This window comes from Ptychodera flava, chromosome 13 (genome assembly GCF_041260155.1).
Source record: "Ptychodera flava strain L36383 chromosome 13, AS_Pfla_20210202, whole genome shotgun sequence".
Taxonomy (NCBI): Eukaryota; Metazoa; Hemichordata; class Enteropneusta; family Ptychoderidae; genus Ptychodera; species Ptychodera flava.
The window spans coordinates 42,159,425-42,184,098 of NC_091940.1; the positions used below are offsets into that span (position 1 = coordinate 42,159,425).

The 24,674-nt window shown below is 35.7% G+C and overlaps 1 protein-coding gene across 4 annotated transcripts in view; it reads left to right on the forward strand.

The window, feature by feature from the left end:
- LOC139148498 (solute carrier family 12 member 4-like) overlaps positions 1-24,674 on the forward strand; it is a 114,046-nt gene that overhangs the window by 65,027 nt on the left and 24,345 nt on the right. For all 4 annotated transcript variants that reach the window (XM_070719976.1, XM_070719977.1, XM_070719978.1 and 1 more), the window contains 16 exons: positions 2,615-2,853; positions 3,474-3,679; positions 4,168-4,299; positions 4,523-4,621; positions 7,996-8,053; positions 8,470-8,763; positions 9,310-9,528; positions 10,585-10,689; positions 10,956-11,050; positions 16,493-16,572; positions 17,250-17,338; positions 17,834-17,940; positions 20,338-20,460; positions 20,890-20,979; positions 22,249-22,340; positions 23,507-23,614. In XM_070719976.1, the coding sequence (XP_070576077.1) occupies positions 2,615-2,853; positions 3,474-3,679; positions 4,168-4,299; positions 4,523-4,621; positions 7,996-8,053; positions 8,470-8,763; positions 9,310-9,528; positions 10,585-10,689; positions 10,956-11,050; positions 16,493-16,572; positions 17,250-17,338; positions 17,834-17,940; positions 20,338-20,460; positions 20,890-20,979; positions 22,249-22,340; positions 23,507-23,614 (2,136 nt within the window). The remainder of the gene's footprint in view (positions 1-2,614; positions 2,854-3,473; positions 3,680-4,167; positions 4,300-4,522; positions 4,622-7,995; positions 8,054-8,469; positions 8,764-9,309; positions 9,529-10,584; positions 10,690-10,955; positions 11,051-16,492; positions 16,573-17,249; positions 17,339-17,833; positions 17,941-20,337; positions 20,461-20,889; positions 20,980-22,248; positions 22,341-23,506; positions 23,615-24,674) is intronic.

Here is a 24,674-nt window from a genome sequence, read left to right on the forward strand (position 1 = left end):
TGCAGATTGATTGTCTTAAATATTATCACAGAAGTAGAAAAGGAAAAGAAACTATTCAAATTGCTGTAACATATTCACCTTCAGTGCCTGTATAGGCCTATACTTAACTATTTTATCATTACATTCAGCTGTTTGTTATATCTTTATCACTCTCCATGGGCCAAGGCACACTTGGGGTCAATGTCATCACTCTGTGCCAGTCTGTGTATGTCAGTCTGTCTGTATATGTATGTCCATGTTTCATACAATTGTTGACTTGTTTTGATAACTATATGGGAGCGAACAGTGATGTTGTCACTATTTTTTGCTCACGTGTTTACACATGTGAGCATATGTCGCAGCGATGTCTGTCTGTCTGTCCGTCTGTGTGTCTGTCTGTCTGTCTGTCTGTCTGTTGGTCCGATATCTCAAAAATGGCTAATCAGATCAGAATCAAATCTGGTACATATATTCAGTTAGCAAATGGCAAGAATTGATTAGTTTTTGGTGGGTGTGGCTTGCATATTTTTTGCTCATTTGCATAATTAATGATTTTAGAAAAAACCAGATATACATTAAAAACGACTACACACAATTTGATGAGATTTGCTACAAATGTTGATCACACCAAGATATATCAGCAGTGGGAACCATTAAGGGGTTATATGAAAGATAGTGGATAATTTGCATATTTAATGAACTTTCCTAATTAGGGATATCTGTCTGATTTGATTGATCAAAATTGACCAAACTTGGTATGTATATTAAAGATACTATTATCTAACATTATTGAAAGTCATTAAGCGTTTTAACAGCAGCCAATTCCTAATTTGCACATTTAATGAACTTTGCTAATTAGGGATATATATTTGAATTGACTGGACAGACGTTGATGAAACTTGCTACATGTATTCGGAGCTACTATGATACAACATTTTTGAAAGTCTTTAAGCATTTTTACTTCAGCCAATTCCGAATTTGCATATTTAATGAACTTTCCCAATTAGGGATATATATCTGAATTAACTTGATTGTAGTTGTTGAAATTTGCTATATACATCAAAGATACTGTGATATAACATTATTGAAAGTCAAAAGACATTTTTACTTCAGCCAATTCCTAATTTGCATATTAAATGAATTTTCATAATTAGGGATATTTATCTGAATTGACTTGATCAAAATTGATGAAACTTGCTATGTACATTGCAGATACCATGATACAACATTATTGACAATCATTAAGCATTTTTACTTAAGCCAATTCCTAATTTACATATTTAATGAACTTTGCTTATTAGGAATATTTACTGGGATTTACTTGATCAAAGTTTTTTGGGAGTGGAGATTTAGCCGAGTGGTTCTGTCTGTGGCCTCTCAGCTAGGCGACTGATGCCGTATGTTGTGGGTTCGAATCCGATTGAAAACTAGCCGTATTTTCTAACCTGGGTTGGTAACACTGCTGGTGGACAGAATTGTCCCCGAGGTTATCGTTCGCCCTATTAAAAGCAATGAAATTTGTTTCTTCGCTTCGATAAAGTGTGTATCTGCGATGTATGATAGTCAGCATGCGTGCGTGAGTGCTTCACGAACTCTACAACGTGTTGAGCGGTCTCAGTCAGAAAAATGTAACAACTTAGCCGGCTATTGAACCATTCTTTTTTGGGAGTGGAGATTTAGCCGAGTGCATGGTTCTGTCTGTGGCCTCTCAGCTAGGCGACTGATGCCGTATGTTGTGGGTTCGAATCCGATTGAAAACTAGCCGTATTGGTAAAACATGCTATGTACATTGATGATTATACCTGGTTAAAACAATATCAAAAGTCATTTCACATTTTCATGTCAGCTAATTTAGAATTTGCATATATAATGAGCTTTCACAGCTCGGCATATATGGCTTGAAGGACTTGGCCAAAGGTAATTACACTTGCTACATAAATGGTGATACAATGACAGCAGTCAAAGAACTTTAATATTTTTATTTCAGCTAATTACATATTTGTATACTTCATGACCTTTTAGAATTAATTGGCGGTGATTATTGTTCATTATGTTGATCATAATACTTTCAATGAAGTTGCAAACATGTGGCAAAGGTTCAAATTTACACATAACTGCAATACATAATTAAACACGTGAGCATTTTCAGTTCATATCTGGTTATCAATGTTGTCTGCATAAACACGAGTAATTTGCATAAGTGATAGTTTTAGGTGATTAACTATATTGTAAGAACAACAAAACCCATTTGATATGACTTTGCATGATTTCTGTCTGTACTACCGCAGATATGCTGAAAGTTTGTTGGGTGCTGCCTCCAGATAATGAGCATATTTGCATATGAGATGAATCTCTGAATGTATATATGTCTGTCTGCATTTATGTATCCCGTATCGGTGAACCAAAGTGTGGAGAAGTGAACTGACAGCCACACTGAAACTATATATATATTGCACTGCACAGATCAGTTGACAAACACATGCAATTACATAATGGATATATAGATACACGTTCACTTTCTCAATTAGAGATAAACAAATAATATACATAAAAACTTCTATCTCCAAACCAAGATTTGAAGTTAAATTCACACAAACCTTGAAGTCTTACCAACATGTATCTTACTGACCTGCAGACATATATGGCACCAGTGATGTCCCTATTTGGTCAACTTGATGGAGTTGGTGCTGCTCAAAGTCCTGCTATGTACAATAACATGCGTGTTTATGGTTCAATATTATTGTTACTGATGTCCATCATGGTGTTTGTTGGAGTCAAATATGTCAACAAGTGTGCATCTCTCTTCTTGGCCTGTGTTATTATCTCTGTGATATGTATCTACATTGGATTCTTTGTACCACACAGTGGACCAAAGTAAGTAAACATCCAAACATAGATTTGACAAAAAATATTTTATATTGTGTGTACATCCACCTGAGAAATTTCCGTCAAACACACTTGATAAATTTTAAGTCTGACTCATTAAAGGGACAAAGTCGGCCATTTTTTAATGAATTTTGTTTGATACGAGATACTACTTGGTATATTGTTTGACATGTTGAAAGATAATGAATGGGTGACCATGATATATTCGAACCCAGTTTGAGACACGATACATGAAACCATCGCGAAAATGAATTAATGGTCATGACCATTAATTCATTCTTGCGTTGATTTCATGTATCATGTGTACAACTGGGGTTGAATATATGCATGCATGGTCACGCATTCATTCAGTATCTTTCAACATGTCTCTCATATTAAACAAATATCTTGTAGAATCTCGTATCAAACAAAATTTATGAAAAAATGGCCGACTTTGTCCCTTTACACTAATATGTCAATCATTATGTTTTTGAATTCAGTAACAAGCAGAAAAATATGCACTGGGTATTATAATGTGGTTTATCCAGTAGACTATTTCACCAGGTTTTATTGTGTGGTTTATCCTGTAGACTATTTCACCAGGTTTTATGATTTGATTTATCTTGCAGGTACTGTCAAATGGATGGCAATATAGCATTACAGTTGGACACCAGTAAACCTTGTGCATGGTTCCATGATGATGGTAACTTTACTGACTTAGCTTCGATGTATTGTGATTACAACAACCCAAACTTGACATGCGAAGATTTTTATGCTTCCCACACACTGAAATCAGTCAATTCAATACCAGGCATAGCTAGTGGTGTCTTCGTAGGTGAGTGTCAATGCTTTTCAATCAAAGTAGTATTTATAACTGCTGGCAACATGGAACTGAAAACTGTATACATCTGTGTGCATGGTATGTATGATGTACATTGTATGTATATGTGAGTGTATTTGGCAAATGAACTTGATCCTTGAAAAAGCTGAGTTGAAGAAAGGAAATTAGGGAAATACCAAGAAGTTTTAAAAATATTCAAACTTTCAAAAATTTAATCTTCTTCTCACTTTGATGCAAATATGAAAATTTCTTTTATATGAAACCCTCAGTGCTGAAAAGTAGTGTCTCCTGTAGTGAAGTGATGAAGCTTTGAGATGGCAGTTCTTTATTCAGAGAAGAGTGGTTCTGTCACAAGGTACTCATTAACTCATTGTAGCACAATGTATTTAATATGCATTGTAGTTGCAATACCAGTGCTGTGCAGGCACTCAAAGGCAAGTAAACTTTGTTACCTTTATAATCCTGTTTTTTTTTTAATTCAGATAATGGAATGAACTTATATAGACGTGAAGGGGAGGCCCTTCCTGAGCAGCCTGGAAAACATAATCAGATTGTTGCTGATATGACAACTTCATTTACAATTTTATTAGCCATATTTTTCCCCTCTGTCACAGGTAAGATTTGTATTGCTTTTAAATTAGTAAACTCACATTCTTCTGTGCTCTTTCATCAGTACATTCCAGCCTTTCATTTGCATTCCAACTCCTGGATTTCCACAGAAAATTTATTATTGGAAGTTACAGGCTTCTACCTTCATATTCATCAATTTTTCAAGTGCCATTTGAAATGCAAAATCTTGATTATGTTAACGCAGTATGTATTTCTGTTGACATTCAGGTATAATGGCCGGGTCTAACAGATCTGGTGACTTGAAAGATGCACAAAAGTCCATACCCATGGGAACTATCGCTGCCATCTTGACAACGTCATTTATTTGTATCCTATTCATCATCAGGATTTCAATCATGTGAAGGATTCAGCTTCATGGCTTTTGTCACTGTGAAGCAATCAGCTATGATACAGCTAACTGAGATGACGAGTCAGGGAAGTAGGGGTAAATTTAAGGGAGGGGTGAAGCAACAAGGATGGGGAGATAGGGAAACAGGCAAGGAAAGAAGGGAAGAAGAAGAGATTATTTCATAGACAAGGGGGAAGCAGGTGAGACAAGAGAGTGGAAAGAGGAGACAACATGAAAAGGAGGGAGACATGATGTGGATTGGAGAGGAAGAGAGGAAAAGAGAAGGCAGGAAATGAAAGAATAAAAGGCAACTTAAAATAGACCTTGATAGAACAATGTCACCACATGTAAAATCTGACCAATGTCAGTGCATGTAATAATCCTATCAATGTCAGTGCATGTAATAATCCTATCAATGTCAGTGCATGTAAAAATCTGACCAATGTCAGTGCATGTAAAAATCTGACCAATGTCAGTGCATGTAATAATCTGACCAATGTCAGTGCATGCGCATGTAATAATCTGATCAATGTCAGTGCATGTAATAATCTGATCAATGTCAGTGCATGTAATAATCTGATCAATGTCAGTGCATGTAATAATCCTATCAATGTCAGTGCATGTAATAATTTGATTGATGTCAGTGCATGTAATAATCCTATCAATGTCAGTGCATGTAATAATCTGATCAATGTCAGTGCATGTAATAATCCTATCAATGTCAGTGCATGTAATAATTTGATTGATGTCAGTGCATGTAATAATCTGATCAATGTCAGTGCATGTAATAATCCTATCAATGTCAGTGCATGTAATAATCCTATCAATGTCAGTGCATGTAATCATCCTATCAATGTCAGTGCATGTAATAATTTGATTGATGTCAGTGCGTGTAATAATCCTATCAATGTCAGTGCATGTAATAATCCTATCAATGTCAGTGCATGTAATAATTTGATTGATGTCAGTGCATGTAATAATCTGATCAATGTCAGTGCATGTAATAATCCTATCAATGTCAGTGCATGTAATAATCCTATCAATGTCAGTGCATGTAATAATCTGATCAATGTCAGTGCATGTAATAATCCTATCAATGTCAGTGCATGTAATAATTTGATTGATGTCAGTGCATGTAATAATCTGATCAATGTCAGTGCATGTAATAATCCTATCAATGTCAGTGCATGTAATAATTTGATCAATGTCAGTGCATGTAATAATCTGATCAATGTCAGTGCATGTAATAATCCTATCAATGTCAGTGCATGTAATAATCCTATCAATGTCAGTGCATGTAATAATCTGATCAATGTCAGTGCATGTAATAATCTGATCAATGTCAGTGCATGTAATAATCTGATCAATGTCAGTGCATGTAATAATCCTATCAATGTCAGTGCATGTAATAATTTGATTGATGTCAGTGCATGTAATAATCTGATCAATGTCAGTGCATGTAATAATCCTATCAATGTCAGTGCATGTAATAATCCTATCAATGTCAGTGCATGTAATCATCCTATCAATGTCAGTGCATGTAATAATTTGATTGATGTCAGTGCGTGTAATAATCCTATCAATGTCAGTGCATGTAATAATCCTATCAATGTCAGTGCATGTAATAATTTGATTGATGTCAGTGCATGTAATAATCCTATCAATGTCAGTGCATGTAATAATCTGATCAATGTCAGTGCATGTAATAATCTTATCAATGTCAGTGCATGTAATAATCCTATCAATGTCAGTGCATGTAATAATTTGATTGATGTCAGTGCATGTAATAATCTGATCAATGTCAGTGCATGTAATAATCCTATCAATGTCAGTGCATGTAATAATCTGATCAATGTCAGTGCATGTAATAATCTGATCAATGTCAGTGCATGTAATAATCTGATCAATGTCAGTGCATGTAATAATCTGATCAATGTCAGTGCATGTAATAATCTGATCAATGTCAGTGCATGTTATAATCCTATCAATGTCAGTGCATGTAATAATTTGATTGATGTCAGTGCATGTAATAATCCTATCAATGTCAGTGCATGTAATAATTTGATTGATGTCAGTGCATGTAATAATCTGATCAATGTCAGTGCATGTAATAATCCTATCAATGTCAGTGCATGTAATAATCTGATCAATGTCAGTGCATGTAATAATCTGATCAATGTCAGTGCATGTGCATGTAATAATCCTATCAATGTCAGTGCATGTAATAATCCTATCAATGTCAGTGCATGTAATAATCTGATCAATGTCAGTGCATGTAATAATCTGATCAATGTCAGTGCATGTAATAATTTGATTGATGTCAGTGCATGTAATAATCTGATCAATGTCAGTGCATGTAATAATCTGATCAATGTCAGTGCATGTAATAATCTGATCAATGTCAGTGCATGTAATAATCCTATCAATGTCAGTGCATGTAATAATTTGATTGATGTCAGTGCATGTAATAATCTGATCAATGTCAGTGCATGTAATAATCCTATCAATGTCAGTGCATGTAATAATCTGATCAATGTCAGTGCATGTAATAATCCTATCAATGTCAGTGCATGTAATAATTTGATTGATGTCAGTGCATGTAATAATTTGATTGATGTCAGTGCATGTAATAATCCTATCAATGTCAGTGCATGTAATAATCCTATCAATGTCAGTGCATGTAATAATCTGATCAATGTCAGTGCATGTAATAATCTGATCAATGTCAGTGCATGTAATAATCTGATCAATGTCAGTGCATGTAATAATCTGATCAATGTCAGTGCATGTTATAATCCTATCAATGTCAGTGCATGTAATAATTTGATTGATGTCAGTGCATGTAATAATCCTATCAATGTCAGTGCATGTAATAATCCTATTGATGTCAGTGCATGTAATAATCCTATCAATGTCAGTGCATGTAATAATCTGATCAGTGTCTCTGCATGTAGTAATCTGACCAATTTCACTGCATGTAATAATCTGCTATCCTCATCTATATGAAAGGTGCCACCAAAAGCTTGCATGAGGTCCAAACTTTTGTAACATTGTTTGTCCAGGCAAGCATGGTTAGAATTTGGCATGAACTTAATTTTTGGTACAGACTGTAAAGTGTTTCACTGAATGTATAATCTGGTCTGGCTGCAAACAGGGTTGAGCTTGTGCATAATTGACCAGTTTTTCAGCGTGTTTCATTAAATCAAACAACACAGACTACTTTTCATATTTAACGAAATTCATGAAAAAAGGCAAAAGGGGGCGAGTTTGTCCCTCTAATGGAATCCTGTCAGATACCTTGCAATTTTAGAATGACTCAACATCAACATACATTCTTTAACAGTCACCACAGATTTGACAAGTGTTCTGTTTTTTGGCGCCACAGTTGATGGCGTTGTTCTCAGAGACAAGTAAGTGGCCATCGCAGTACAGTCATATTATACATTAGTATCATTATGTACAGTTGTAAATCAAAACAGTACCACTGCAAGTCAGTGAATCATATAGTATGCCATTGTTTTCAGTTGTTTCTGTCCACTGGAATATTGATAGAAGTTGTTTTCATTACTGTAACAAAACTGAAATGATTATGTAAGATATTAAGCATCAGTCTGTATGAAAGTTTGAAACTCTTTGTTATCATGAGAAATAACCTCGCCCTAGAGTCATTGTGATAGAATGACACATTTAGCAGAGTTGTGAAGGGAAGATTCTCAGAATTCAAACGAAATGAAAAGTAAGTAGCAATGGCTTCTTGAAGTTGATCAAGAAGCCATTGCTACTTATTTAAATCTTCACATTTTCATGTGTTCAATTTTGTCTTCAGATTTGGAGAAAGTGTTGGTGGATCATTGGTGGTTGCCCAATTAGCATGGCCTAATGAATGGGTTATTCTAATTGGTTCATTTCTGTCAACTGTCGGAGCTGGTTTGCAGAGTTTGACAGGTGCACCACGTCTTCTACAGGCTATAGCCCGTGATAACCTCATACCATTCCTCGGTGTTTTTGGTAAAGGATCTGCCACTGGTGAACCAACATGGGCTTTGCTGTTAACAGCTTGTATCACTGAAGTGGGTATACTCATAGCAAGTCTTGATATGGTAGCACCCATCATTACAATGTAAGTTGTTTTTCACATCATAGTTTATTACCAGTATTTATATTGTAATCTTTGTTTGAAGTTATGATAATTTGTAAATTTTCCAGTTTCAATCAAGAAATGTAATATAACCTTATATTTTACATCATCTTCTTCTCACAGAAAATTCAGTTTTGCTTACGTCTTTCAGTATGGTCAAGATGTTTGAAGTTATGTGTTGAAGTTAGATCCTTGAAAAACAAAACGATAAAAGTAATCCAATATATTAAGGATAATAAGCAAGGCTTTCACTTCAATGTAATCATTGATTTGTTTGCTCAGTTCATACTGTAATGTTGAGATAGGTTTGTGCTCAGCGTGTCAAAGATATGTAATATGTTATAAATTTAAAGGAATATTGTTTCTATGTACCGGTATGTGGAAAGCGTTTCTTTGTTATGCCTATTTCATGTTTATTTTACAAGAAGTATGCTTTCAAGTGTCAAATTATGTACTATATTCCAGTCCTACCTGGTATTTCATCCAAATCACACAATGACTTAACAATGTCTTTGTATATACTTACAGGTTCTTCCTTATGTGTTACATGTTTGTCAACTTTGCATGTGCATTACAAACATTATTGCGTACACCGAATTGGAGACCACGTTTCCGCTATTACCACTGGACTCTGTCGTTGATTGGTGCTAGTCTGTGTATAGCCTTGATGTTCATATCAAGTTGGTACTATGCCCTCGTAGCAGCAGCAATAGCATTGTGTATTTACAAATATATTGAATACAGAGGGTACGTTTTGTCTAGAAGTCTCTTTAAATTTTTTTCTGATGTTCACAATGGACAAACTAGGCTTTGAAGGGCCGGATCAACTTAAGTTTCTAATAAGTAGGGTAGAATGGCAGATATTTTGACTCCAAATTTTCACAATGCTATACTGTAGAATGCCAGATATTTTCAAATTTTTGACTTTCAAATTTACATGATACTGTACTTTGTTGGCGTGTTGCTTATTGGAATTCATTTTGAAGCTGATAAAGTAATTCAATAGTAAATTTAAAAAGTAATAATTATCTCAATGGAAATAAGATAGGAATTGCAACCATTTTGGATGTCAAATATCAGTAATATTTAGCTAATGTTTCCCTCTACCAAATTTGCTTAATTTCCTGTGAATTTTGTTCTTAATTTGGAAAGAGAAAGGTTTGAAGTTTCTCTGAGGAAAGTTCAAGCAAAAGTGTTTGGTTTTGAGGCAAATTCTTACCTTAATTCTAGCACCCTCTATGTCTTCGCTTTTGTTCCAAAGTGTAAATAAAAAAAACAGTGACCTTGGATCAAGAGTTGGATGAAGGCTTACAAATAGCTCAAAAAGATTTATTTCAAGGAAATTATGGAAGAGATTATTGGATTATTTTATTTTAGGGTCAACTGTGAACTTTATGTGTGAAGTCTACATCTGTTGTTCTTATAATTTGTTTGTTTGCCAATTAGTCACTCTTGTGCTGATCTTTGTTGTTTCATTTGTCAAATGTACATGTAATAGAGACAAAAACATTTATTCTAAAACAGTGACTATTGAGACTAATACACACTCCCTTCCAATGCTAAGAAATATGAAAAGAACCAATTGAAAGTGATACCAGTATTCTTTAAAACGACATACAAAAAGTTTTGGCAAGATCTAGAAACACTGAAGGAAGGCAGCTGCTACACTTTATGTAAAAGTGATTTTTATCCAGTCAATATTAAACATTCAAATAGTCTTGATATAAATAGTACTTGTCAGTGTATTAAGTAATGTAAGAAAAGAAAAGAATGACAATTTGTTGCTGTTTGTTTCTTCAACAGAGCTGAAAAGGAATGGGGAGATGGATTACGTGGTTTGTCTCTAACCGCTGCAAGATACAGTCTCCTTAGATTAGAGGACAGTCCACCACATACTAAAAACTGGAGGTAAACCCTGTAACTTATGAATTGGATTGCATTGAATTTAGCATCACATTTAGCGCTATCTGAACTATTGCATTCACTTTCAAGTCTAAATGCATCCATATCAAATATCAGTTGATCTGAATCTGTAATAGTCTTCTTGTAGCATTTCAGTATCAGAGTTATTAACAGAAATATTACATATAAAATGTCAGAATTGTTTACAGAAATATCACAAGGTACAAAATACCTTTGCTTGATTTGTTTTTTTTTCACTTTGTGTATTTTAGGCCCCAGGTGCTAGTGTTAGTGAAATTAGATGAAAATTTGAAACCCAAAATGGCTGGTAGAAAACTGCTAACCTTTGCAAGTCAACTCAAAGCAGGTAAGATCACTAATCTTTGTAAGCAAACTCAAAACAGGTAAGAATACTGATCTTTCACTGCCATCGTGGTAATTGTTGGTACACTAAAGCCCCAATATACATAGGGAAACCACTGGGAATATCCTATGTCGCAAAGAGATTAGCTGGCAGCACTATCGCTATGTGCATGAAATTTGGCAGATCATCTTTCAGTTTGTTCATCAAAACACTGTTGGGTGTCTCATAAAGCAGAGGCCGTTCATTTTGCATGACCGATAAATTACTGAAGTAAAGCACTGACTTTCTATGAATAAAGTTAATTGCTCATGCCTATGTGTATCACCATGTCTGAGGTAAATTTCATTGATTTCCTATTTTTCTGAAGTTTTGGTGACCGTTTTGCACGAATGACAATTAACTTGCACTTTCTCCAACTTGAACAGCCCAGAATCAACTTGCCCGGAACCAACTTGCCCGTTGTTTGAGATTACACGTTCGTACCGCGTACCTTGTGTTGTAAACTCTATGCACCCTCCATTGTCGATTTAGTCTATAAATATCAATTAATGGATGGTAGAATCGAGACTGTGTATGACTTCGGTATGAACACTCAGGTTTACCTCGACAGTACTGACTGAGAGATGGCTCCTTCTTTAGCTATATTTTCACAGTTTCGAAAAGATATTGCCAACTATTCCTTTCAGTGCACAGTGCAGGTCTATCTACCTTTGCAGGAAAAAGCTATCGTTGCCTTGCCCAACAAATTGAATTCGGGTGAGTTGGTATCGGGCGAGCTGAAATCGGGCCAGTTGGGTTCTGAGTCACGAGTGGGTTGAAAAGGTGCCCGTTTTGCACTAGGTAGATTAGAAGCAAAAGGTAGGTTATCAACACCATTGATGACATGCCTTTTTTAGTGACTTATAGGTTTGGTCATGTCCGTGCGTGCGTGCGTGCGTGCGTCCGTTCATGCAGATATCTCAGAAATGCCTGGAGCGATTTCATTCAAACTTGGTACAAGGATTACTTCATATGTCATACAGATGCACGTTGATTTGTTTTTTGATACGATCCAATATGGCCGCCAGGCGGCCATTTTATTACGATACTTTCATGTACGGTACAGAGCCATAACTCAGACATGTTTCAACCGATTTTATTCAAACTTGGTACAAGGACATTGACCAATGTCATAGATATGCACGTCAATTTGTTTTGTGATACGATCCAATATGGCCGCCAGGCAGCCATTTTGTAACGATTTTTTCAGGTACAGAGCCATAACTCAGACATGTTTCAACCGATTTTATTCAAACTTGGTACAAGGACATTGACCAATGTCATAGATATGCATGTCAATTTGTTTTGTGATACGATCCAATATGGCCGCCAGGCGGCCATTTTGTAACGATTTTTTCATGTACAGAGCCATAACTCAGGCATATCTCAACCAATTTTATTCAAACTTGGTACAAGGACATTGACCTATGTCATACATATGCACGTTGATTTGTTTTGTGATACGATTCAATATGGTTGCCAGGCAGCCATTTTATTACGATATTTTCATGTACAGAGCCATAACTCAGGCATGTTTCAACCGATTTTATTCAAAGTTGGTACAAGCACATTGAACAATGTCATAGATATGCACGTCAATTTGTCTTGTGATACATCCAATATGGCCGCCAGGTGGCCATTTTCTAACGATTTTTTCATGTACAGAGCCATAAGTCAGGCATATCTCAACCAATTTTATTCAAACTTGGTACAAGGACCAAGGCCATTTTTTTACGATTTTCCATGTCCTGAACCATAACTCAGACATCCACAAGCAAATTTATTCAAAGCTGGTACACAAGGACATTGACTTATAGTATACATATGTACGTCGATTTGTTTCTCGATATGGTCTGATATGGCCACATGGTGGCAATTTTGTTATGGTTTTTTGCATGTCGAGAGCCATAACTGTGGCAAGTTTCAACTTATTTTATTCAAAGTTTGTACCTGGACATTGACTTATGTCATACATATTTGTGTTAATTTTTTAAATAGTAAGATCAAATATCGCTGCGTGGCGGCGATTTTGTTACGATTTTCTCATGTACTGATCCATAACTCAGACATATTTCCACCAGTATCATTCAAAGTTGGTACAAGGATATTGACCTATTTCATACATGCTCATCAATTTGTTTCACGTCATGTAGCAGTATTATGTCAATTATTGAAGTTTCATAATAAGGCTGATATTTCAAGAAATACTGCATCAAATTTCATGAAACTTTGTACAGATGTTAAGCTCAATTGCTTTAACAGTGAAAAAGACATTTATCAGTGTCATTTTAATTAATGTGTAATTGCATATGTAATGAACTTTCCTAATTAGAGTGATATATCCACAAATACAACGTCAAATATGACGATCAGATGTTGATCTCATAGTGTTGTAAATACTGCATCAAACTTTATGAAATATGGTACCGGTGATTATCTGTTAGTGTTAGGATAGTATGCAAAAATGTTTTGCAACATCCTGTTGATTAATTCCTAGTTGACTCATTTAATGAACTTTAGGATGGTGGCCTACATTGTTTTTATGTTTTCATCACCATGGAACTCATTTTTGGCCATTGAGCACCATCTGTATCAAATTAAAGTATTTTTATCACAGACCTAATAAATGAAGAGGACTCTATCCTCTCTGAGGACTTGTAATCAAAGTACCCATTAAGAAGTGGGGACTGTGTCATCAACGATGACTTGTTCTCACTGTGTTGTCTCATTTCTCTGTATTTTTTCGGTGATGGCGATTTGAAAATATTAATTACGTGTTTGCTGATCGTGGCAATTTGATGTAGCTCTCAGAATTCGAAGTACGAAACGTCACTGCCTCCGGGCCAGGCCTTGGGAGACTAGACAACACATTGTCAAACTTTGGGTCAAACCAAGTTTTCTTTCTCGATTGGATACATTGAGGTCAAAATACAAACTTTGCCATTGATTAGCGACTAAAAGCTGTGGCATTTCAGCATTCTTTGCAATTGATAATATGACTGTCCTTTTCGTTTTACTTTTCTTGAGAAAACTCTACTATGTGCCCACTTCAATCGGATACCTGTAGGAATAATGATATCATCTGTATGACGCACCCAAATAAATGTGACTGAACAGTGAAGTATGTCTTCTTGTGTCATGTCAAGGCCCAGACTGGTACAGGGTATGAGACGACACTGACTTTGCCTCTGAGCAAAGGTTGTCAGAAATATTTCTGAAACAAAAGGTCCGGCTTTATCTACGGTTTACTATATTCTTCAAAACACGAAAGCCGTCGATGACAGCTGTGGAGGTTATGGCTGACAGTTGAAGAATGTTTGTACGTGACACAGATTCCCGTCACGCCGCAGGCCAGCAGCAACGACTATCCACACTTACAGTAATTTCAACTTGATAATCAGCTCATACATTGAAACTGTCAGAAACCCAAACTTTGTCTGTATTAGTTCTCACAGAATTTCGCTACGACATGTCGGATAACAGAACGTCGAAGCCTGGAAGTTTTACATGTGCCGTAACATTTTACATCAGTGCAAAACACACACCGGTACCATTGGTTATTTACACAACTAAGAATACGCATCTACTTTAAACCGGTCGGCAAATCGGTTTCTTCGAAACGAGATTGTAAATTTAGAGACTTTGAATTTAATTCAAGGAAACACTGTCAGTTAGATGGAAATTGTCGAAGTACATACTCGAGGTAAGATGACATCGGGCGATGGGTGTAAAACGTGAAAAGGTTCATGTACATCATACATAGGAATAGATACGCACATATAGTAAAGATTCCCACATTGTAACCCTCGATGTAAGCTGATCACTATATAAAAATAAAAGTTAAAAAAAAGGATTTCACCTCAATGCCGGGTGCTGTTTTTAGCTCATATTTGGTATTTATATAAATACCAAAAAGAGCTTATATGGTGAGTGGATGGCGTCTGTATGTATGTGGGTATGTATGTGCGGATGTATGTCCGTCACACGCAAAGACACCCATACCGCCAAAGCTACCATCTCAGTATTTGGTGTACAGGTAGATGCAGGGGTTGAGATGTGACGTTGTTCAAATGAACATGTCAGTGTCAAAAATATGCAAATGAGGAAAAAAGGGGGGAAATCCTGCAAATGTGCAGGTGTGGTGGCAGTAACTGAAACAGCCCACACATCTGAGTAAGAGATTCTGACCTTTAATCTATTTGTATGTAGGGTACCTATTATGTGTGGGAGTGGTGGCAGTAACTGAAATAGCTAATTAGTCATTTCCTGTCATTGTTTATGAACTGTGACATATTAACAGACCTGCTCAAAAAACATAGACGTATAGGGGGGGGGGGGGGGGGGAAGACTATCTATGCTCAAAATAAGAGGGACTAGCTGTTTCTGCTATGCATGTTGCTAAAGTTGACATCCAGTACCTAAAGTTTCAGACCTTATTTACTTTTGTCATTCTTATTTTTCTGGTTGAAATATTTCTTGTTGTTTTTCTGGTTGTACTGTGCAGAAATCATTGTCATAACATCAACGTAGAATTTTCCTGCACTGAACAGATAGAAACAGCACTTATTGTTGATCTTTGGTATGTACCAATTCTGATCAAATTTGAGTGACACCGTATAATTGCGGTATTTTTGTGAGATATTGGTAATGACGGCATTTATCATGATGACAATGCCTGTACAACAAAACGAAGCCAAACGATAGAAATTATAACTCCATGACAGTACCTACCATTTTCTCTCCCGCACTTTCTCTTCATTTTAAGGGAAAGTCTGTTGAATTTGGTTGCTTCAACATGATATGTTCCCTAGTCAATGGAATTTACTGCAGCAATTCAACAAAGACTGCACTTGGCAAAACCAATGTAACTTTACTCATAAAAAGTTCAGTTAATCCTTTATTGTACTATCCTTCACGCAAAATGAACAGCCTCTGCTGTAGTGTTTTGTCTAGAAGACACTGCATGCGCACCCCACAGTGTTTTTGAGCTGCAAGATGATCTGATGCACTAGCGATACTGTTGGCTAATCACTTGGCTAATCACTTGGCGATATAGGGATATTCCCAGTGGTTTCCCTATGTATGCAGGGACTTCGGTTTACCAACAATTACAACAACTAAATTACAATTACAACAATTAAAGTCAACTCAAAGTTGATAGGAAAGTTTCATTGCAGGAAGTTTAAGTCTTTCATTTTTAAAGGTGCATACTTCTTGAAATCCACAGACTTATGGCACTGAGAAAATTAATTAGTGTGAAGCTTGTTGCAACATGTAATTATACCAGTTTGGTAGTCGTGTAATGAAAGAAGGAATGAATTTACCCATATTTGCATGACCACTCATGTAGATCTTACTTGAATATTTATATGAATAATCAGTCTAGTTCTTATTGATGTTTTACAGGCAAAGGTTTGACATTGGTGGGAAGTGTCATTGAGGGTGATTTCCTTGATAACTATGGGGAGGCACAGGCAGCTAAACAGGTCAGTATGTACTTCAAAATTTCAAGCAGACTGCCCTGTACAAATAGCTCGTCATCATTTCCAACATTGCATTGCAGTGCCATACATAAATATTTCTGGTGGTTATACCTGACAAACTATAGAACTTTAAAGCAAATTTGTCTCTGCTCTGACTTAAACTATGATATCACCTTTTTCAACTCTAATAGTTGATTCTTTGATAATTTTGAAATACTTATAGCCTATTACATCCTGATTGTATCATTATCAATACATGTGTTCTGTGTGAATGAAATTTTTGAGGTTATTGTCTGAAAGGAAAATATAACAAAGATTGTGTTTTGGATTTGGCAAAAGTTAGCAAAAATCATTCATGCAGAAGGAGGTACATGTATATAGTTAACATTGCATGAACAATCCTAATTCCATGATCCACACAACAAAATATTTCTTGACAACCAGTCAATATCCATTCCTTTGGATAGCTTATTCTTGAAATTACTAAGTATACTGTTAACATTTAATGCAACTGTCAAGTTCACTGATACTAATTTAATGAGATATTACGATGAGACAGTCTTTTTACGATGAGACAGTCTTTCATTCTTTATCAAAATTATGATGAGAAGTGATATGTGTCTATCTCAGGCATATGAACACTATTTTGTAATAATGGTAATCTCTTTTATATGCTGTAGTCCTTAAAAAAATTGATGCAAGATGAAAAAGTTCGAGGCTTTGCCAAAGTGTTGGTTTCTAAAGAGGTGGACCAGGGACTCTGCTCACTGTAAGTGACATGGAAAAACATTTTCTTCATAAGGGTCAATTTTCAGTTGTGTATTGAATTGCAATTTTGAAGGCAACGTCAAAGGTTACAATGTCAGACTGTAGGAATTTAGTATTTTCTAAATGAAGACAAAGTGCATATCATGCTGCGTAGTTAGTGTTCAAAAGCTTAAGCTTGTCTTATTACAAAGTTTGATTTAAATACAAACTTCAGAATATTTGTTTAGTTTTGGCACCAGTTAGATTTGATAATCAACTTGTGTGTGTGTGATTCATAGACCTTACTACCTCAGTTGAAACTTCCATACAATTGAGTTTCACCAGTATTGAGGGATTTACTAATTGACTGCGTTTGTGTCAATGTGTATTCACACAGTTTTATTTGTACATGTATGTCTGACTACCGGTATTTATGCTAATACCCAATTATGTAAACTATTATGGATATGCATCAAAACAATTATTTTCATCGTTCTCTTATTTTGTTACTGTGCAGCATTCAGACATGTGGTCTTGGTGGTCTCAAGCATAACACAGTGGTGATAGGTTGGCCGTATGGATGGAGACAATCCACTGAAGAAAAATCATGGAATACCTTTATTGGTAAGCTTTCATTGTCAGTCATTGAAGCATTTTGTTATGACATTGCTTACAACGGTTGCAATTTCAATTTTAGCAATTTTTTTTCAAATTTTGAACCCTTGACAAGTGGTTCTTTTGGTGGAAAAGTGTTGGGTCACATCATACTGGGAATTATGTGAAAGTGTTGGGTCACATCATACTGGGAATTATGTGAAAGTGTTGGGTCTCATCATACTGGGAATTATGTGAAAGTGTTGGATCACATCATACTGGGAATTATGTGAAAGTGTTGGGTCAAATAATCATACTGGGATACTGTATATGCAACCCGGCATCAATGCCCTGTAGAGACCTTGACTTCCTGAATACTCAAACTTGTTGTTGAAAGGAATGGTTAGTATAAAATTGTGAACTTTGCCAATATGAAATGGCTTACTGATTTCTGTACATGTGCAAGGCTCTTTGCATAGTATTTTTAGATAGGTGACCATAAGCCTCTCTTGGAAAAGTTCTCACAAGTAGACAATTGGAAAACTCTGTAGACGTTTGTTTTATGCCAGATTATTAAAAGAACAAGTGAGACTCTCTCTCTGTCTTTCTCAAACACACCCATATCCTGATGGTAGCTTTCTAAGATTTTTAGTCCCCACGGACACCGTTCGGGGGGACTTATAGGTTTGGTCATGTCTGTGCGTGCGTGCGTGCGTGCGTGCGTCTGTGTGTGCGTGCGTGCGTCCGTCCATTCACGCAGATATCTCAGAGATGCCTGTAGGGATTTCATTCAAACTTGGTACAAGCATTACTTCATATGTCATACAGATGCACGTCGATTTGTATTGTGATACGATCCAATATGGCTGCCAGGCGGCCATTTTATTACGATATTTTCATGTACAGAGCCATAACTCAGGCATGTTCCAACCAATTTTATTCAAAGTTAGTACAAGGACATTGACCAATGTCATAGATATGCACGTCAATTTGTTTTGTGATACGATCCAATATGGCCGCCAGGCGGCCATTTTATTACGATTTTTTCATGTACAGAGCCATTACTCAGGCATGTTTCAACCGATTTTATTCAAAGTTGGTACAAGGACATTGACAAATGTCATAGCTATGCACATCAATTTGTTTTGTGATACGATCCAAAATGGCCGCTGTGCGGCCATTTTGTTACGATTTTTTCATGTACAGAGCCATAACTCAGGCATATCTCAACCGATTTTATTCAAAGTTGGTACAAGGACATTGACCTATGTCATACATATGCACGTCAATCTGTTTTTTGAAACGATCCAATATGGCCGCCAGGCGGCCATTTTATTACTATTTTTTCATGTACAGAGCCATTTCTCAGGCATATCTGCATGTTTCAACCGATTTTATTCAAAGTTGGTACAAGGGCATCGACCAATGCCATAGCTATGCACATCAATTTCTTTTGTGATGCGATCCAATATGGCCACTGTGCGGCCATTTTGTTACGAATTTTTCATGTCCTGAACCATAACTCAGACATGTATCAAGCGAAGTCATTCAAAAGTATTTTTATCACAGACCTAATGAAGAGGACTCTATCCTCTCTGAGGACCTGTAATCAAAATACCCATTAACAAGTGGGGACTGTGTCATCAATGATGACTTGTTGAATTGAGAACTATCATGGTTAGACCCAAATAGAGAACAGGGACAGATATCCCAGATATTTCATTGACAACGCTGCATTCTGTGACTTGCAAGTCAGGTTCAAAAGTGTGAAACGGTTGCTACATGTCAAGATTATCTTTTATGCCAATCAGTGGGTAATTCAAGAAATCAAAATATCTTAGCCTATATCAATATAATTTTTGAATTTTAATTGATGTTATAGGCAGGAGGACTATGTCAATGTGGCATACTGGATCAATTGTGTTAGAAAGAGAACATTTGATCCTAGTAGTCATTTTGCAAAAATGTCAATTCATGTAAAACAATTATTCAACACAGACTTACCATAGAGTTAGTCTTGCCTACTACTCTTGTGAACAGAGGTTTTTACAAGAATTTAGGAAAAATTGCCTTGGTTTAGAATGGGCTGTTTGTTATTTGAGATGTGTCCATCATTTTGTCACCAGTAAATTCAAACTGTGCAGTTTATTTCATTTCAAACATTATAGGGACATTTATTTCAACTCACCTACATGTTCTGATAGCTAAACATGATATTTGCAAATTACTTCATGTCAGTCTGTTTTTCACCACCCATTGGAATTTGCAACATTTTGATAAGTCAACTGTTGCACCAGTCTGTGCACGTTACCATTCTGCACACATCCCCACTACCATTCTGTGTGTGTCCTCAATCTGCACACATCCCCTCTACCAATATGCAACTAGCAAGATATTTAGACAACTAATTCAACTTTTCTTTTACAGATGCAATACGGATGGTATCAGCCAATAAGAATGCTTTATTGATCCCAAAAAATGTTCAGATGTTTCCTGAAAGTTCAGAGAAATATGAAGCTGGTACAACCATTGATGTCTGGTGGATTGTCCGTATCCTTGGAGTTAAATAACAGACAAGATGTACATATCCTATTGTGTTGTTGGACAGGCCTTGTGTCTAGATAAATGTTTTGTAACATTTAATCATTTCAAAATTTTTCTCTCCGATGACTATGATTGGGACAGTTTTCTTAATATGATGGTATATTTTCTGGTGAAAACAAATGCCAAGCATTTTTAGCTCACATTAAGTAAGTGGCATCTGTATGTATGTATGTATATGTGTGTGTGTTTACGTGTGTGCGTGTGTGTGTGTAATGTTGTGTAGTGTTTTTTCTTTCCAAGTATGCATAAAAAAAAAGTTTGTAGACTGGAAGAATTTTGAGATTTTGATAATTATAACACAAGTATGTACAGTATGTGATCTCCTGTTATTTGTGATTAAAAGTTTTTTCTCCTTAACTGAGTAATCTATTTCAGATGATGGAGGCATGTTGATGTTGTTGCCATTTTTACTCAAACAGCACAGGACATGGAAACACTGCTCATTGCGAATATTTACAATTGCACGTATCCTTGTAAATGGTTTGATAGAGAGTGTAAAAGCCACACTTAACAGACAGATATGCATTCTTAGATCTACAGGCAGAGTAACTCTAGATTATCAGACAGAAATGTTTTACGTATCAGATGATCCTTTTTTATGAGACACATATAAATAGGGGAGTCAAATAAATGAATGCAATCACTAAGACAGCAGGGTCTATCAAGATGAAGTTTTAATTTGCAAAAGTTTTGAAATATGCATTGAACAGAAGGCGTGGATTTGAAAGAGCCTGCCCTGTCAGTATAAACTGCATTCATTTGTTCCACTCCCCTGTGTATTCATGTATCTTGTTCCACTCCCCTGTGTATGCATGTGTCTTGTTCCACTCCCCTGTATATTCATGTGTCTTGTTCCACTCCCCTGTGTATCCATGCGTCTCATCAAAAAAGGTTGGCTTCTGCTAGACAGTGTTTGTAATTTACTTATGTTTTGTGTACCTAGAGTGTACCGGTAGTCCTAATTAACCACATTTTCTGACAAGATATTATCAACATGTCAAGTAATTCAGCACCTCTGTTATGTGTTCTATTCAAATACTTGAATGAGTCGGTTCTTTCTATCTACTATGTTATCAACAAACCTTGTATTTGCTGTACAAGAAAGAAAAAAACATGTAGGAGACTTTGCAACATGTGTGATTTGCCTTGTATAGCATGGCATTGTCAACACAGCATGGCATTAATTCTCAGCACTGAAATTACAATACAAAATGACAAGTTATGAGTGAGTATTGCATTGAGCATGAATTTATAATCAATGAAATTGCGTTCCATGTTTGAATAATTCAAAAGCACTTTATTGTCAAATTACTGAATGCATATCATTTGCAGTTAGTACCGGTAAGCATGTTGATTTAGCTTAGTGGTCAAAATTTGTGAATCAAACACAATGAAATCATGATTGAATAATGACACTGTGTGTAAAAAAAATGTTTTGGAATATGCAATGCTTTAGATTATATTTTCTGAATGCCATCGTACTTGAAAGTAAAAATACTACAGCTGGTACAAGTCTAAAATGATAATAGATAGTTAACTGTTTTTACTGTGTATGCAAACACTGACAGTATTTCAATGTGCTACCATTCTTGTTAGTAAGTCATTCATCCTTTGTGTTTTAACCTTTGAGTTCAGAATTTGCAAGGTGTGAAAATAATGATACAACTTTTCCAAATAAAATAAATGCTGATAATTATAGGAATCAGGTGACTTCTTAACACAGTTCACCAACAGAGCTTGAAGATAACAGCATTCAGATGAAAAGAGACTTGGAGATGTTCCTTCATCTTCTCAGAATTGAAGCATCTGTGGAGGTCATGGAAATGGTGAGAAACTAGCCTGGTTTTTAGTTCCTAGGGACGTAGTGGTAATCAGGTGGATGGGATTTAAATAGCCTCGATTTTAGTTCCTGTGGACAATAGTGGTAATCAGGTGGAGGGGCTTTACAGAGTGGGCTCTCTCCTTCTCTCTTTAACTGTTTCTCTAATATGCATGAACCAAAATTTTTCAAACTGGCAAAAGGTTTATACATGATGACCTACAGATGTGCAAATCAATCTGTTTCTTGATACTATCCAATATGGCCACAATTTTATTACGATTTTGTCACCACTAAAGCCATTGCATTACACCAACAAGCCTTAACAAATCTCATTCAAAGTTGATGTAAGGATAATATACTATGATGTACCGGTACATATGTACATAGGTTTGGGTGGCAGTAGAATCAAATATTTCTTCATATCCACAACCATTACTTGAACATTTTCAAATCGATTTTAATCAAACTTGGTACAAGACAATTGTACCATGATTTACATATTGATCACTTAGATTATGGCCCACTGCAATCCGGTATTGCTGCTTAGTTATCATTTTGTCACTTTTTGTAGTGTCCACAGCAATTTTCTACACATTCCCTGATAGATATATTCATGTCTGTGTGTGTGTGTTGCATGTGCTTTTGCAGGAAATTTTCAATTTCCTCAAATAACTGCAGAGATATTGGTTGCAAAATTTCATTAGATAAATTGGTTTGGTTCTTTATTACACAATGATTAAGTGAGTAACGGTCTTCAATAATATCAGTACACAGTAACAGATTCTTGTGTGGAACAGTAAAAAGCTGTATTTTTTTGTTAAGCCATGACTGTCAGTACACTGTTTTTATTTAAATTCAATAAACTACTGACAACACAAATACATGCATTCAGTTCAAAAGTTGCATTCCAATGAAAGCACCAGTAAGTTCAATATTGCAAGGTAAGAAATCATCAGTCTGAGAAAAATTCTTGCAAACTTTTGTTTTGTGGATGTTTATCTTGGGGAGATGGAAAACATCGGAAATAACCTTTACAATTTCCAAGAGGTGTTAGTCTTTCTTATTGTTTTCTGTCAAACTTAATAACTTTTGAACAAAAAAAATCAAATACTAAAATTCTTGTGAATGATTTGCTCAAGTGACAGTATTTTTTTATTTGTTTGATGAAAGCATGACAGTGACATATCTGCATATACCTATGAGAGAACCCTAATGATGGAACAACGACATCAAATGCTTCGTGAAATGAAACTGACAAGAAAGCAAACAAAGCGAGAGGTAAATACTTTCTTTCCATAAACTCATAATGCACCATGTCTTCAAATATTATACACAATCGTTCCAATCTTTTCCTTTCACTTTGATGATGCACATCTTCAAAATATCAATGAAGTGGTTATGAAATAAAGTCTTAGATCATGGGTTATTTTTCAATGTCAGCAAAGTTCAAGAAATTCAATTAATGCACTTCCTTGACTTTGTGAAGATCTGTCTGTAAGGATAAAATGTAGCATGCTTTAAAGTTCAAATCATTTGAAATCCTGGGAAGTGTACAACTCAGTAAATCATTGACCAGCAAACTGTGTTACAATGCTGTGCCAGAGGAGTGAAGATAAAGCTATAAAAAAGAAGAAGGTCATGAAATCATAGATGCTGCTGTTTCAGTCACAGAAAAAAATGTTAACACTTCATTGATGTATTGAAAAGGTGGGAAGTTCAGCATTACGGTGTTTTTGGTACAACAATCTTCATGTTGCTTTCTTCCCTCTCTCATATTCTGTCCTGTTTAATATCATTCTTTAGGGATACCTTCTTCTGAGACAGGTGAGGTAATAATTTCTGTGCTAATCCAGCCTCCTGCATTATAAAAATCAGCAAAAGGCATTTAGCAATTTTTATTCCTCATCTGCAGATACATGATTTAATGTCTACAATTGTATTTGTACTTTTTGATGTCTATGCTGTACTCAGAATAAAATTTCTGTTTATCAATAGAGGAAGTGTTTGTAGTACAAGCTTTTCAGTAAACCACGGTGGAGTAACTGTGAATAAACCAAGGAATTTGAATCAGTTGCAATGTTTTCAGAAATATTCTTCAACTTAAAATTCAAATTCAAATATAGATTAAAAACTTTTGTTTTTATTCCTATGATACTCTACAACCCCTAAAAATATTTATGTTTCTCTTAACATGGCTTTAGGAAAAAGGGTAGATTGTTTGGGAACTTTTTAGATATTTTTTTATAGGGTGGGACTCATCATAAACCAGCAACATTGACAAATAAGAAAACAAGGTTACAGAGTTTTAAACAGCGTCGGCCATTTTACAGGAAACAAA